General features: G+C 36.8%; 2 protein-coding genes across 2 annotated transcripts; one reads left to right on the top strand and one right to left on the bottom strand.

The window, feature by feature from the left end:
* Nucleotides 1–417: 417 nt before the first annotated feature.
* ankzf1 (ankyrin repeat and zinc finger peptidyl tRNA hydrolase 1) lies at nucleotides 418–7,587 on the top strand. The gene is given in 18 exon segments (XM_079880452.1): nucleotides 418–534; nucleotides 845–1,016; nucleotides 1,094–1,185; nucleotides 2,179–2,281; nucleotides 2,380–2,585; nucleotides 2,952–3,055; nucleotides 3,157–3,310; nucleotides 4,477–4,699; nucleotides 4,789–4,887; nucleotides 4,969–5,127; nucleotides 5,213–5,362; nucleotides 5,513–5,801; nucleotides 5,924–6,035; nucleotides 6,441–6,492; nucleotides 6,495–6,569; nucleotides 6,572–6,606; nucleotides 6,701–6,771; nucleotides 6,893–7,587. Coding segments are annotated over 17 exon segments (2,184 nt in total). The 5' UTR covers nucleotides 418–534; nucleotides 845–880; the 3' UTR covers nucleotides 7,017–7,587.
* glb1l (galactosidase, beta 1-like) lies at nucleotides 7,558–15,292 on the bottom strand. Its single transcript, XM_079880453.1, has 16 exons — nucleotides 15,038–15,292; nucleotides 14,492–14,658; nucleotides 14,254–14,404; nucleotides 13,060–13,120; nucleotides 12,887–12,981; nucleotides 12,311–12,491; nucleotides 11,449–11,507; nucleotides 11,226–11,347; nucleotides 11,071–11,111; nucleotides 10,856–10,974; nucleotides 9,944–10,018; nucleotides 9,779–9,868; nucleotides 9,511–9,624; nucleotides 8,984–9,115; nucleotides 8,475–8,690; nucleotides 7,558–8,169 (listed from the first exon to the last, which is right to left on the bottom strand). The coding sequence occupies exons 1-16, from the start codon at nucleotides 15,098–15,100 to the stop codon at nucleotides 7,966–7,968; spliced, it is 1,890 nt and encodes a 629-aa protein (XP_079736579.1). The 5' UTR covers nucleotides 15,101–15,292; the 3' UTR covers nucleotides 7,558–7,965.
* Nucleotides 15,293–16,540: the final 1,248 nt, after the last annotated feature.

The following is a 16,540-nucleotide window of genomic DNA, read 5'->3' as shown; positions in this document are numbered from 1 at the left end:
GGTGACTTTAAAGGCATCATAAAAAAAATCTGTCATCATTTACTCATGCTCATGTTGTTCCAAACAGTGGATGTTTTATTTATGTAAAACTTTGGGACAGTATTTTTTAGTGCGAAAAACCATATGCAAATACATATTTAAAAAAGGAAATTGAACAAGATACACTGAGAATATAATACAAATAAATATTTTACATATAATATTTAATAAATTCTTCTGGCTTTTGTAGAATGATGATAGGCCACTATTTTTATTGGTTATATATTTAGTTATTTAAGATTTGTTTACATGAAAATATATTAATATTGTTACCTTAATATCAGAATATTTGGGGGTCCTTCCTTGGCATGAGGGATCACACATTTGAACTATTTTAATGCACTCGATTTGAAGTCGACTTTCGCGCTATAGTTTTATGACACTTCTCGGCCACCGTAGAGCACTAACACGTGTGATGTAATATGATTCATGTCAGCTTATTCGTACTGAATATATAAAGTCACACCGTAAAGGACCGATGTTTTTGCCAAAAAGGTAAATAAATACATTTACTTTGAACCCATTTATAATTAATTTAGCTAAATTTAGAGACAGCAGCTCAGTGTTATCTTTCGCCGAATCAGGCATTACTCTGGTAGAGAAGCAGCTGTCAAATGGAGAGAAAACATGGACATTGCTTTGGTTTTATCAGCAGTCCATATTCTTCGGCTGTTTAGTGTAATGACTAAAGGTCAGGTCACTCACAATGTTTGTTCTGTGTTTTGCTTAACTCTCTCTCTCTCTCTCTCTCTCTCTCGCTGTCATGTCGTGCCATCTCTCTCCCTCTTTTACTCGTGTATTTTAGGTGATAGTGGTGGTGGTTTATTCTGTCGACTGAATCATGGCATCCCCGGAGCTGCGGAGTGTGTTTTCGCTGTGCGCTGATCAGACAGTGACCGCAGGTTTGAGAGAAGTGTTTGGACTGCAGAGCAACCCTGAACCTCCCCAGCCCTCTGCTCCTAAAACATCCAGTGAGGGTGAGAGAGTCAGACTGCTCTAATGATGTCGCATACAGCTGCTGACAGGTGTTTAAATCTATACCATACACTCACAGATGCTGGAGGAAAGACTGTATCTGTCGGAGAGGTGTCTGACAGGATGTTCTGCTTGTCCTGTCAGTGTCGTTTTGAGAGTCGCGAGGAGCAGGTAAAAAAGTCCAAGCTGATGCGATCTGTTTAGGGTTGTTGAGAGACACGAACGTGTCATATGATGAACAGATTGAATTTAGACTTGAATTTAGCGAACATAAACAGAAGCTCAATCAAACCTGCTTTACGCGCCAGAACAAACCTCATTGGTTCTTGTGGAAGCTCAAACGTGGTGCATAACACGGGAATGAACTTCATTGGTTCCTGCAGAAGCTCAAACGTGGTGCGTAACATGAGGATTAACCCTTATTGTTTCTTGCACGTCAAGCGAACATGCTTGAGCTTCCATTTACCAAAACTTATGTGTGAGTTGATGAATGTTTATATGTGAATTAAAGCCTAAATTCAATCTGTTCATCATATAAAGCGAATCAAGTCTCTTCAGAAAAGTTTGGACTAAACCACTAAATTCATATGGATTAGTTTTACAATCTCTTTTTGAAGCTTCAAAGTAGTAGTTGCGTAGGCTGTAAATGGAGGGACAGGAATCTCTCAGATTTCATCAAAAAGATCTTCATTTGTGTTCCAAAGATGAATGAAAGTCTTACGGGTTTGGAATCCCAAGCAATCCCTTGAAGCAATGTGAATGAAATAATCATATTAAAAACAATAGATAAATATATAAATAAACTATTGATTTTTATATATATATATATAATTATTATTATTATTATTATTATTATTATTTTATTTTTATTTTTTTATATATATATATTTATATAATATAATATATATTATATATTTTTATTGCATATATTTCCTCCACCCTCATGTTGTTTCAAACTCACGATATTTTTTGTCTTCAGTGGAACATAAAAAGAAATGTTAAGCATTCTGCACTTTTCCATACAGGGAAAATGAATGGTGACCAAAAAGCACCGTAAAAGTACCATAAAAGCCATCCAAATCTTTTAAAGCCACATGATAGCTTTGTGTGAGGGATAGAAAGAAATGTAATATGTATGTTAATGCAGCCCCAATCTTTGATCAGATGGAGCATTACAAACTTGACTATCACCGCTTTAACCTGAGACAGCGGCTGGAAGGAAGATCAGCGGTCACAGTGGAGGAGTTTGAGAAGAAGACTGGGACAGGTAGATTTGTGAATGCTCGTATGACCTCAATGAGAAACTCTTTTGTGTCATCCAGTTGCATAAGTGTAATCTTTCTGTTTTTCTCTTTTTGTCAAAAGGCGATATTTCAAGCATTTCGGGTTCAGACTCAGACAGTGAGGATGAGGATCTTGATGAAGATCCTGGAGATGAAGTAGTCCCTGAGGAGAAAGACAGTGCTCTGGACACAGATCAGTCCCCATGTCGACGTTCCACCAAAATAGTCTTTCAGAACATGCAGGGACAGTACCTATCATTGTATCGCTGTGTTCTGCAAAGCAAGAGAGTGAGTAAATGTAGCCATCATTTCTCAGATTTGTTAATCTATGCCAGATCCTTCACCAAGACGAATCCCCAATGAACAGATTATTATTTTCAGGGGAATTTTTAATGATGAGGTGAATAATGATTTATTTATTTTTTGGGGCATTTTTTCCTTTATTGTTTAGTGCAGTTGAGTAGAAACATGAAGTGATAGGAGAGAAGAGAAATATTATTTACAAACACTTCATTACCAATTTCACTTCAGTTTACTTCAGGACAATGGAATGGGAAGTTCAAAAATTTGAATACATTTCCAGGTTTTAGGACTAGGTTGCAGCGCTCTATTCTTTCTGTCTCATCTAATTCTATTATCATATTTCATTTTCAGGACAATGAAGACTCGGTTTCCTCTTTATTGAAGCTATCAAACAGCACTATTTGGGTCATTCTGATGACTGGTGGTGGACACTTTGCTGGAGCGGTTTTTAAGGGGTCAGTGAAAAGTTAAAAATTTCTTCTATGAGCACAAATATTTTCTAAATTTAAAAAAGTTAATAAATTGTTATTCCCAAATTGATTTGTGTAATGTATAGAAAAGAGATTCTGCAGCATAAGACGTTCCATCGGTACACAGTGAGAGCGAAGCGAGGGACTGCGCAGGGACTGAGGGACTCTCAGAACCGCAGCCACGTGCCTAAATCTGCAGGGGCAGCCCTCAGGCGTTACAATGAGGCAGCGCTGCACAAGGTACGAATCCAGTGTTTTCATTAATATAAATGTCTATTTTGAATTTCCACTCTTTGTTATGTATAAAAGCTTGAATAACATTTACTGGCACAGAATGTATGAGTGTAATTGTTATAGAGTGCAACAGTCGGGTTCTGGAAGTAAAAACTCTAAAAAATGTTCATAGGGAAATTGATTTTTAACAATAACTTATAAACCTTTAAAGACAGCCCTACTATGTGAGCTACAAGGTTGTTCATCAGTGGTATTTGCTGCTTTTGAAGCCATCAGCCCACATTATTTCAACTTATTTTAAAGTAATTGTGTATAACAGTGGAATTCGTGGTAAAAACCCAAAATTACCCATGAAGGTGTTCAGAAAATTCCACCAATTTCACAATTCCACCAGTCACAACAATCAATACATGCAAAAATAGCTGTTTAGCTCCGCCCACTCCCTTGAAGCACTGTCTATATATGTATATTTTGCAATAAACTTAAAATATACTGTTTATATATACAATCAACTTTTTTAAACAAGTAGTTTTATATTTCTCGATCACTTTTAATTCAGTTATGCTGTTTGCAATGCTTCGTGGGATTGTAGTTATTTCCCTCATAAAGCAGTCAAGTACACATTCTTGTACCTTTGTCTTTTTGTCTGATTTTCAAAAACTTTTTTGCTTCAAATATAAGTTTGGGTTCCACTTTATTTCGATAGTCCACTTAAGACATACTACCAACTATAAGTAACTTTTCAACTACATGTTCAACTAACTCTCATTAGAGTATTTGTAGACTGTTAAGTTAGGGTTCGGGTTAGGGTTCAGGTTAGGAGCATTAGTTGATTTGTAGTTGCAACGTTACTTATAGTCAGTTGAATATCTGGGGGGACCATTAAAATAAAGTGTTACCAGATATTAAGCAGACAGTCTACTAATACTCTAGTGACAGTTAGTTGACATGTAGCTGCAAAGTTACTTATAGTTAGTAGAATGTCTAAAGTGGACTATCGAAACAAAGTGTTACCAAAGTTTGTAATGCTATGATTCACCTCATAGCAGGTTGGCTTGGTTCATGTCTCATAACTCTTGTACCAAGACTTTTTTTTTTAAATCCCCAGAGAAATAAATGGGGGAAAAATTCACTGTTGCACTCTATTGATGTACATGCCTTATTTTAACCAGGATATTCATGATCTTCTGGAAAGCTGGGCTGAGTACTTGAAGGAGACAAGTGCCATCTTCCTACGAGCACCAAGTTACAACAAGACCATATTTTTTGGAGGTCGTGGAGCACCATTGGACAAAAAAGATCAGAGAGTCCGCGTACTTCCTTTTGCCACACGTAGAGCAACATTTAGTGAAGTACAGCGAGTCTTTGATCTGCTCTCAACTCTACATGTTTATCGTACGTTGAGATTTACCACAATGTAATATATTTTTCTATACAATCTTTTCATTTCTTTCATTTTAAAATGAATGCCTGTCAAATTTCAGAAAAAGACACAGAAATCTCCAGTATTCTCGGTCCATTGAAGAGAGTGTTGAAGAAGAAAACTCCTAAACCTGTTAGTCATCCAATCCCAAACACTAATGGTGCGTCTGAACACTTGACCGTGTCTTAAATGCTGTGTTTCTAAAAATAAAAAATACTTAAGGGCTCTTTTTTTTGGTCAGTGCCTGCAGAGGAAGAAGAGGGTGAAGTAGAAAGTTCAGGGAATGAAGACTCAGGAACGCTAGAGATGGTGGAGGTGACACTGGGAACTCTGGACCTCAGAGAACATGAGATACAACCTAAGAAGAAGAAAAGGAGGAAACGGAAAGAGAAAAGAGAAGGTAACGACCTTTGCAGAACAAAAATAAAAAGTTTTTATTAAAGATAGAAAAGTTTATTTATATACATTTTTTCTTTTGTCTTCAGACTCAAGCAACAGAGATATAACTGAAGAAAAGGCAGATGATGAAACTGTGGAAGAAGGGGAACTGGAAGGTGAAGGCGACTCTAAAGAAACTCAGAGGAAGTCAAGGAGCAGGAGAAAACCCAAAGGCAAAAAACATCAGCAAGAAGAAGGTAAAACACTGATATTGGAGCCGAAAAACAACCTACAGTTGCCACAAAGCCTTTATGCCACAGAAACATGGCCCATTGGTGCAAAAACATGACTGGCAACCCTTCAAGTTGAGAACTGCATGCATCACAGTTTTCCTCCTGTCTTTTCAGATGAAGTGGATGAGTCTTGGGAATACGGTTTGAGGGATGCTCTCTACACTGCCTGTAAAACAGGGGACATCCAATCATTACGCTCCCTCCTGACACTACCAGAGGACCAGGAAGAGGAAAAAGATGGAGGAGAGAGAAAAACTGAAGAGAATCCTACCTCAGGGGTTTTATGTCTTCTCAACAAGCCCATTGACTCAGCAGGCTTTACTTTACTGCATGTGGCATCCGCAGCCGGACAGAAATCAGTCATCAAGCTGTTAATGGATGCAGGGAGTGATCCAGCTAACAAGTGCGCATATGCAGAATCACTATAATGATCTTTTAGCAGCATTAAAAACATACTGCATGAATAAGCTTTCATGTGGTGAGATTGGTCATTAAATTCTAAATAGAAGTCCATTTCCTTTTCAGGGATAAGAAAGGACAGACTCCGTATGTTGTTGCTCCTGAAAAAGATACCCGAAACACGTTCAGAAAATACATGGCAGAACACCCTCATAAGTATGACTACACTAAAGCACAGGTAGACACATTTATTTTGTTATGATGACTAGCAGCACAAACAAATGTTAACAAAACCTTCATCGGCATATCTAAAAAAAAAAAAAAAAATGTAAAGATCCAAGGCCACTAATGAAAGTGATTCTGTTTTTCAATTGAATTTGTATTTAAAAAATGTTTTTACTACAATTGAAGATACAAAAGTTTAATGTACATCATTACATTGGGTTTTATTTTTCCAGACTAATGGTCTCAGACCATAACTGTATAAAAATGTTTATTAAAATAAAATAATATATAATGTTTAAATTAGATTTTGAATCTCAGATGTTTTGAACACCTTTGTATATTCAGCAGTCTTATCTTTGCAACCAAAATTAATAAATCTGTCACTCTTTGCTGTATATTCTTTGCTTTAATGGTTAAGGTTCCTGGACCACTGACTGAAGAAATTGAGTCCAAAAAGGCAGAGAAGAAGAAAGCCAAAAAGCAGCACGGAAACAGAGAGAGAAAGAGCAAAAGGAAGAGAAACTTCAGAAACAGCAAGAGGAGGAGGAAAGAGGAGGTTCACGGCTCTTAGTGACAGAGAGAAGGTGACTACTTTCTGTCTTCCTCTTGCTCTGTACTGTAGCTCTTTGTTACGTCGTTGACCCATTGGCTGATTGTCATATTTCTGATGTCACACAGCGAGCTCTGGCTGCAGAGAGGAGATTGGCTCAACATGTTGCCACAACTGGTGTAACACTCACTACCATCAGGTATTATCTTTTCTCATCATGTAATCCCTCTATGGAGAAATAATTGTGTCCTTCATGCAAGTCGTGTTTAAAGGAAAAGTTTACCCCAAAATTAAAATTGTCATCATTAATGTTTTGCTAGGAGATGCTTTCAGTGTGGAGAGTCGTTGCTGGGGAAGATTCCTTTTGAATATCTGGACTTCTCTTTCTGTACACCTCGCTGTGTTCAAGCCCACCGCAAAGCCAATGCTGCTGCCCGGCCCTGACCTCTCACATGCTACTGCACCGCATTAGAGGAGGGGAAGGAGTAGTGCCATATTGTGGCCAAATTTCACGTTATGGGAGTTAACTGAATTTTACAGTAAATATATCATGGAACTCAGTTGTCTTTGAAAATCACCAGACTATGACAGAAGGATTACCTGAAAATGGATTCTAGGATGATTAATAAATCATAAATGGGCAAAAGATTTGAGTAAACAGTGTCAGCGTGTCTAGTTTTTGTAATTTAACATTGTTTTACGTCTCAACTCACTCAGGACACAGACCAACCACTATGATTAAAATACAACTATTTGTGTTTTTTGTTTAAAAAATGCAAAACTATGGCGGAATCGCAAAAGTATACGTTTTTAAAGTTTATACTTTCACCTGGATTAGCAGCTGCAGCAGTTTTAGATTGTGCAAATACTGTTTCTAGCTTGAATCCGGTTTTGAAACCATTCTTTTGGTATATTGTTTCCAAACTAGTGATGTGTAATTTTAAAAAGAAGTATATGATTGACACCACAGAATGCTACAATCACTCAAATTAAAACGCAAATGTTTTATTAATTTATTCTGAGTGGCTTGAATGCTTTTATCTTATTAAAAATATTTTACATCATACACATGCCGCACAAAAAGCTGAATATAGAGTTATGATTCTGAGATTTAATCATCTTCTTTTGAAGCAGATTAACTTTAATGCACATCAATCATTCTTAGATTTATCATATAGAGTACTAAAATTAACTTCTGCACTTTAATGGGGAAAACAGCATTTTTACCATGTCTTAAGAAATCAACTGACCAGTAAATTGATCAAATGTGGCAAATATTAAAGTATATTAACATGTATTATGATTTCTCTGTAATACTTGATAGATTTAAGCAGATAACTGGTTTATCACATAACTGCAAAAGGCTTTTCAAAGGCACTGCTAGAGTATGTTGTCATGTCTTCTGTCCAGTGTTGTTGAGCTGAGGCCGGTCCATAAACAGGATTCTGCAGTGTGATGGAGCTCTTTCCAGCTCCAGCACTGTGATGTTGTTTGGCTGAGTGGCACTAAGAAAAGGTCCAGGGACATACAGCGTCTGCTGGGGGCCCCTCTGGGGCCAATACCTCCCCAAGTTCACCCCATTTACCCATATCTGACCCTGAAAGAGAAAAACAGAATTACGCAAAACTGGCACGTAGTCAGTCAAGTCTCAAACAATAACAAATACTGGGTCAGGGGTGCCCAATCCTGCTCCTGCCGATCAACTGTCCTGCACAGTTCATCTCCAACCCTAATCAAACACACCTGAAGCAACCAATTAAGGTCTACAGGATCACTTGAAAATTAAAAGCAGGTGTGTTTGATTAGGGTTGGAGATGAACTGTGCAGGACAGTCGATCGGCAGGAGCAGGATTGGGCACCCCTGTACTAGATAATCTTCATTATATGAATAGTGTGCCTCACCTTAGTCCATCCATTAAGTTTTACAAAAGTGTCCCATGCAAGGCCTTTAGGCTTCAAGGTTCCTGAGTAGATCATTGGTCCGTCTCCTGCTTCCATCCCTGACCCCGAGTGAGCCGACTGCAGCCAACCATTGGCTACTGCAGTGTCAATGTCCAGTGGGTAGATGGACCAATCAGTGAGCACGTCATTTCCCAAAATGAGATTACCCAAGAGACCCTTAAAAATAGAAAATCTCTTTATTCATTCTAAATGGATTTTCTCAGATGGTTTAATCTAGGGGTGCCCAATCCTGCTCCTGCCGATCGACTGTCCTGCACAGTTCATCTCCAACCCTAATCAAACACACCTGCCTTTAATTTTCAAGTGATCCTGAAGACCTTAATTGGTTGCTTCAGGTGAGTTTGATTAGGGTTGGAGATGAACTGTGCAGGACAGTCGATCGGCAGGAGCAGGATTGGGCACCCCTGGTTTAATCAGTCTTAACAAATCCTGAACAAAGTATAACTTACCTTATTATCATTGATATAACTGCCAAAATTAACCCTGCCCATGTTCTCCACGAGCATGTCCAACTGATCCCCTTGACGTCCTGTAACGTTTATCACCAGGGCAGTGTCCCTCTCCATAATCCCTTGGTAAACCTGCTCATAGACAAGCTTGGTTTCAATCTAAACAAATTGCTCTGGCAATCATCTGTCTCTCAAACAAAACCATGGTAAATGTAATGGTTAAGTATAGACACCTGGGCTCAAATAAACAGTTAAATATAAGTAAACTATAGAAGTCAATGGGGTCCATCAACTGTTTGGTTAACTATATTCTTCGAAATATCTTCTTTTGTGTTCAGCATAAGAAAGAAACTCATCGAGGTTTTGAACATCTTGAGGGTAAATAAACAGAATTTTCATTTTGAGATGACCCATCGCTTTAAGCTGCAAACTGTGTTTTTTGGTAATACACACTGTTGTAGTGTCTGACTACCATGGCGAGAACAAAAACATTGTGTTTACGTGACCAAAACAAGTGGTCTGCTCACCCCATTCACAGAGACGTATGCACGATCATGGATGCCATTGAGGGGCGAGATGAGAGGGGTCGGCTCAGGAACATTCCGTGGCAGTGTCGTTCGGTAAAGCATGAAGCCATAGTACTGCACACAGTTGACATAACACAAGCTCAGACCAGCTTTTACACTTATCCAAGACCAGCCGCCAAAGCCCAAACCATATATCCACATCTATAGCTATTTATGAGAAAATACAACAACGTTCATGGACTGTATTATGTTCTTTTAATTATCGTACCTGTTTAATCTCCTCAAACATCAAAGGATGTTGAGATCGTACTGGACCTTGAGGTGACAGCGTATCTAACAGGCTGCTAATGTTGCCAACCTATGAAAGAACATGATTTGAATGGGCAAGAAAGCATGCAAATTAATAAGGTTTTGAAATGTGAAATATCCACACCTTCTGAAGTGTAACAAAGCCATAAGCGAACTTTGGGGTGGCTGGTGGCATCGGCCCAACTGGAATATCACGAAACTGAAAGCAAACACATATTATTACTACATCTGAATGGATGTCTGTTTTGTTACTCAAAAGATGCTAGTGACAAATACTAGAGCCGTATCGTCAAAGTTTTATATCACAGCAATATGACATCTCACCATTTTATTTTTGCTGGAAATATAAAAAATAGAAACAAAAAATATGTATATATTCATTAACTACTGTGTAATGCTTTAGATGATCCAGTGTATGTTCATCTCATTTGATTATTTTCTCTTTAATTTGGAATTTGCAAACAAATAGATATGATTATTCATAAATTATTTGTCACTCTTACATGTAAATAACATACAAAGCCATTTCTATTGTTGCAAAGAATATACTACCACTCAACATTTTGGGGTCAGTAAGATTTTCTTTTTGTTTGAAAGAAATTCATACTTTTATTCAGCAAGGATCCATTAAAATAAAATTTTAACCATACAAAATATTTCTATTTCAAATAAATGAGATTCTATTTATCAAAGGATCCTGAAAAAATGTAGCAGTTTCCACAAAAATATTAAGAAATGTTTCTTGAGCAGCAAATCATGTTAGAATTATTTCTGAAGGATCATGTGATTCTGAAGACTGATAGAATTATAATAATATCTCACAATATTACTGTTTTTACTTAATTTTGACCACTTGGCGAGCATAAGAGACTTTCAAAAACATCAAAAAATTTACTGACCCTAAACTTTTGAACGATAATATATGCAGTCATACCTTCCAGCCCAACCAACTATTTTTTCCCTTTAAATTGGATACTGTCATACATGTACATCTACAGACATGCACATTCAGAATGTACTATATGCAAGTTCTTACATTCCTAATGACATCTCTGATGGCAAGCAGTTTGTCAGTGGGGTCTCCTGCCTCTGATAAAGGTGCATTGTAATCATAACTGGTCACCACAGACCGAAACCTGGTATCGTGGTCCGCTCCTATGAGTGATAACATTACAGTTGCACGTTAAGATGACTGCATTAACATGTATTGTCATGGATATGCGAACAGGTGCGCTGAGATAGCAGTTATACCATTCCAGTAGCCAAAGTTCGTTCCTCCCTCAAACATGTACCTGCGATTAGAAGAAAACCCTTTATGTAAGTTGAATTATCATGATGCATCAGTACAGCAAAGATTTAATATTAACTAGTATTAACTAATGGCTTCTATAGAAAATATTACTTACATGTTCACATTGGCACCCATGGACAACATTTCTCCCAGTTTTTTGCACACTTTGTCAGTGTCCACATAAGCATGTTTGTCACCCCAGTGATCCAACCAGCCAGTATAGAACTCAGAATTCACCTGAAATCATGACACATCAATTACTGACACATTTTACAGCTCAAGAAATTGAAAAACACAATCAATCAATACATAAATGTTCTCTCAAACATCTTACTTACCAGCGGGCCTTTAGGCTCAAACCTCCTTTGTCGGATGAAGGCTGTAGAGATATTGGTGTCTGAAGGCGGGAAAAAAGTTGCAGTGTGAGTAGCATCACAACGGCTTTGTGTGACATTTCACATGCAAGCTTGAGTTTTTATATTTTTTTAGCCTATAAATTTAAGAAAGGTTTTTTTTTGTTGTTTTTTTTTTCGGATACTGATTGTTGATTATTGACATATAGCTGATATGAAGAAGCTTTTAAAAATTTAAAAGTTTATTTGAAAGATTATTTTTGTTGTATTTTATTGTTGTAAAATAAAAACAAATCATGTATTATGCATGCTTTAATAACATTTAATAATATTTATATTTAATAAAAATAATTATTATTAATTTAATAACATTATTATAAGTAGTAGTAGTATTATTAGTATTAATAATAATAATAATAATCATTATTAATGTTTATTAATTGAATTAAATTTATTTATAAATAATTTTATATAGTGTATTTAATTTATTACATTAAAATTTCTGTTCTATAAATTAATTAATAAATTACAAAGTTTTTCTGCAATCTAAATATTTGCCAATTGATTGTTGTCTTTGTTATGGGAGTAAATGGCTCTCAATCTAAATTGCTGTTATGTAAAAGTCGAGTAATTTTTGTAAACGACGACATTAAAGTTAGTCATTTTGAATTGGTAAAAAATATAATCTCATCATCTCATCAAACTCATTTATAATAAATTTTAGAACTGAAATTCTTGTTTACGGCATTCCACTGGTTATGCATTAGTGACAAGGACTAAAACTCTAGTTAAAATGTCTGCAGAGGTCAGTACAATTTAGACAGAACTGACCTCACTTCTGCCTTACCTGTGCCGAAGTCTATAGTGGCGTACATGCCCTCAAGTGTGCCACATCTCATCTCTTTATCCGTGTTCCCATCCGTAGTAAAGAGAATGACGTCTTCCCCCAGGAACAAACGGAACAGAGTGTGGAGATGCCGCAAGTAGTTATAATCACAAGCGAAGTAGCTGCCATATTCATTCTCCACCTGATAAAAGAGTAAACATGCACAAAACATACAGACTTCAACAGCCATACTTGTCTATACACTGTAAAGCACCGTTTACATGTCAACACCAAACATAATTATTGTGTGAGGGCTCCAAATCCTACAAAACATGAGCATCAGTCACTGTAATAAGTTCTTTGTTATTATGCGCAATTGCTTACTCGGTAAATATTATTTTCTTTGGGTGGGGCAGCATAGTAGTTAAATATCTCAGCTGGTAACAGAATAGTTATAGGTTCTAACCCAGCTATCAACATCGTGTCCTTGAGAATTTCACACCAGGTTCATCCAGTGCGACCGACCCATTCGTTTGGGGACTATACTATACCTTGCATTGGACAAATGTGTCTTGTAATGCTAGCTCTACATTGTACCTGCACACTGATAATATTTCCTCCATTCTGATAAAGCCACGGTTTCATCTTAGGGAGCAGCTCAGCCAACCAGTTACTCGCTGCCTGTAAATAGTCTGAAAGAGACAAACACTGCCATTAAAGATAGGACTGACCCTATGTGAAGTCATGTCTCATGCAGAAGTAACAAATACCTGTGTCAGCTGAACGAAGGATAATGTTTGGCTTTTGTAGCAACCAGGCAGGCAAACCACCCTATCAGACAAACAAGAACCCACAATTTACAACTCACAAAATAACAATCACACAGCTGTCTCTTGTGTTGTGACCAGAACTAATTCTTACTAGTATTATAAATCAAATCCTTGCACTATTTTCCAAGTCTTCATAACCCCACAACAGTGGTTCTCAACCAGGGGTCCGGACCCACTATGGGGCCTCAGCAAACGTCCAAGTTTCACAGTCTCAACAACTGCTTTTTTTTTTTTTACATCGGTTTTGGAAAACCTGGATAAATGAGGTAGCCTATTTTTGATTTCTTAACCTAGAAAAGTAATGTAAAATAATAAAAATAAGACCATGGCCATTTTTATATTACTTTAATATTATTCTAGTTATGCCAAGCTCTAAAATATTGTATTTGGTAAAAACTAGAAGCTAGAATTTCACTTTGTAACGTGTTAAAAATGAATATTTTTCTTACGCAAACTCATCGCTTCGCTTCAGAAGGCCTTTATTAACCACCAGAGCCGCATGGAGCACTTTTATTATGGATAGATGCACTTTAATGGACTTCAAAGAAGTCAGAAAACAGAAACAGCAATTCACTGCCATTATAAAGCTTGGAAGAGCAAGGACATTTTTTTTATATATATATATATAACTCCGATAGTATTCGTCTGAAAGAAGAATGTCATATACACCTAGGATGACTTGAGGGTGAGTAAATCCTAGGTGTATATGATCATATGACATGTATATTTCATTTTTGGGTGAACTATCCCTTTAAATAAATACTTTTCTAATTATACTTTTTCTGATTTTTCAGTAGATAATGACTTAATTTTAAGCCTTTTCTCCCACAAAACCATTGTATGTCTTCACGAGACTAAGAATGGTCCCCTGGTCACCATTCACTTTCATTAAACAGAAAGGAGCAGCATGGACATTCTGCTTAACATCTCATTCTGTGTGCTATTGGAAAAAAGAAAGTCCTATAGGTTTGAAACGTTATGAAGGTGAGTACAAGAAAATATCATTTTTGGATGAACTATTGCTTTAAAAACATACTTCCTGAGAAGTCGTTCTCACAATCACATTCAGAGACACATGACATCAACACATCACATTTCATCACATTTTTAACAACATTAGGAAATAACCGTCACCATTTCCCATTCTGCACAGATGTACGGCCCTGGTCGCAGGATGACTAACAGCCCTGTCTGATTGGCCAAGTTCAAGAAGTACTCAAGATCTCTGTCTCCTGAAAAGCTGAACACACCCTGCACAGTCTCATGGAAGTTCCATGGCACATACCTGCATGAAAGGATTTAAAAGATTTTTGGCAAGAAGTGTAACATAAGCATGCACTTAATGTTTGCACTGTTGCTCTATTCCACGTACACCTGAATGGCATTGAGTCCAGTCATGTACATCTTGAGCAACCTGTCCTTCCAATATTCCCGAGGGATGCGGGAGTAGTGGATGCTTCCAGAAATGTACTGAAATGGTTTTCCATCCTTTTGAAAGCAGTTGTTCTTGTAGTCGATTGAAAATGAGCGTGAATCTGCCTTAAAACAGAAAAGTCATGTAGTTGAAAATGTGCTGGGTGTTTGTAGTCAGAATCCACTTTACCTCTTTTAAAAATATTATAAACAGTATATGATATAATAGATTGCATTCACAATGAACATGATAAAAAAATCACAATAAATTAACTATGTAAAATTGTAATTACCTATCCAGGCCTAAAAAAAAAAAAAAAAAATCACAATTTTGAGATTCCCCTGATATAACGTTACAGTATAACAGTGGGAACCCAGTCACATGAATTTGGCTCGAGTCTAAAATACACATTTTAGAAATACGTATTTCTTCATATAAGCTAATAATTGATCACAGTGTGTACGTTAGATGTGATAGACGTGTTACTTTGAATCAGGTACTTACCAACACAAAAAATACTGGCATCAAGCAAAGACTTATTAAAACAAAAGTTATTAGTGACTTCATCTCTAAATCAAACTGTTCAGACGCAGTAACACTCCGTTTGACATTATGCTTCCAGCGCGTTATTGTAACGTGTCAGGAAATAATATTACAACTGCTCAAGCATTTCAGTTCTGGCATTTTTGCATAAAGCTGTCCACTTTCGGTCTTCAATAGATTTGCAGCGTTTCTTCTCTTTGAACATAACGGTCATGTGATTGTATTCTGTTTAGTCATAATCTGGGTCCTAAAGTCCGTCATTTTCAGCGATTCATTTCCATAACAAGTTAAGTGAAGTGTATTTTTTTTTAAATGCACATGCACAATTGTAATAAATCAGCCTATTGTAGCTCAATGAACAACACTTGCTTGCAGCAAAAAGTTTATATTACTTAAATGTATTATCATATTTTGTTGCAACATTTTTCATGTGCCAAGAACCAGCCTAAACAAACTGAGACAATTTAGTTTAGTTTAATGGTTCTCAATTTCAGGCCTGAGGTCTCAGCCAATGTCCAACTGGGTTTCTTACAGTGGTGTAAGTCAGTGGCGGCTGCTGGTCTTTCAAAGAGGAGAAGCTCATTTTCGGAATACATCATAAAAATTGTCCATTTATTTATATGTAAATTCTACGTTCCTTTTCAAGAAAATGCTCTGTGACCCTGTCGTACCATCTAGCCGTCTTTTCCAGTGACTTGACCAGTGTCCTCTCAATGGCCAGCAGAGTTATATAATAGTAGTAGCCTATAGTAACACACACACACACACTCTCTCACTGGACACTTTATTAGGTACACCTGTTCAACTGCTTGTTAAAGGGATATTTCACCGCTGGAAAGATGAATGTGTATTTAAATTGGGTCATTTATGTAGTAGAAATGTGAAATTATTTTAGAAGTTTGTGACTTCTAGAGAAAGAAAAGCCAGAAAATGTATTTTTGGCTCATGTGGATGAAAGACAACAACGCCCAGAATGCACTTGCTTCGCTGCCCTACCACTACCAAGCCACGCCTACCGATTACAGAGGGCAGTATCAGAAGAAATGATACAACTAGGCTACTAGTTGACTCGAAACTGAAAAGATGCCGTTTTATCATGAGATCCCACCCCCTATGGGCGGGTTGAAAACATGCGGATCTAGCGTGTATGCATATATAATAGAGTAGTTAACATCTAATAATGAAGAAATGAAATAGAACTAATAAACAAAAAATGAAAAGAATAATGAAGAAAATTGGTTGCTGTCCGGTTCTGCCATTTCTTTCTGTTCTGTTAAATAGAAATCTTTGTGGAGAAAAGATAGCAGTCAATCACATCCACAAAAGACAATGATGGCACCCATATTTTATCTGCACTATTGTGTTTGTTGCTTTTTATTACCATTTTTTTTTTTATTATAAACTACATGCTTTTTTTTTTTTTTTTTTTTTTTGAACAGCCGATTTGTTTTAAATGTTGAAAAA

The sequence above is a fragment of the Squalius cephalus genome (assembly GCF_949319135.1).
Source record: "Squalius cephalus genome assembly, chromosome: 9".
Classification (NCBI taxonomy): Eukaryota; Metazoa; Chordata; class Actinopteri; order Cypriniformes; family Leuciscidae; genus Squalius; species Squalius cephalus.
Note: the sequence above shows the minus strand (reverse complement) of the source record. Positions and strands in the feature narration are given on the sequence as shown.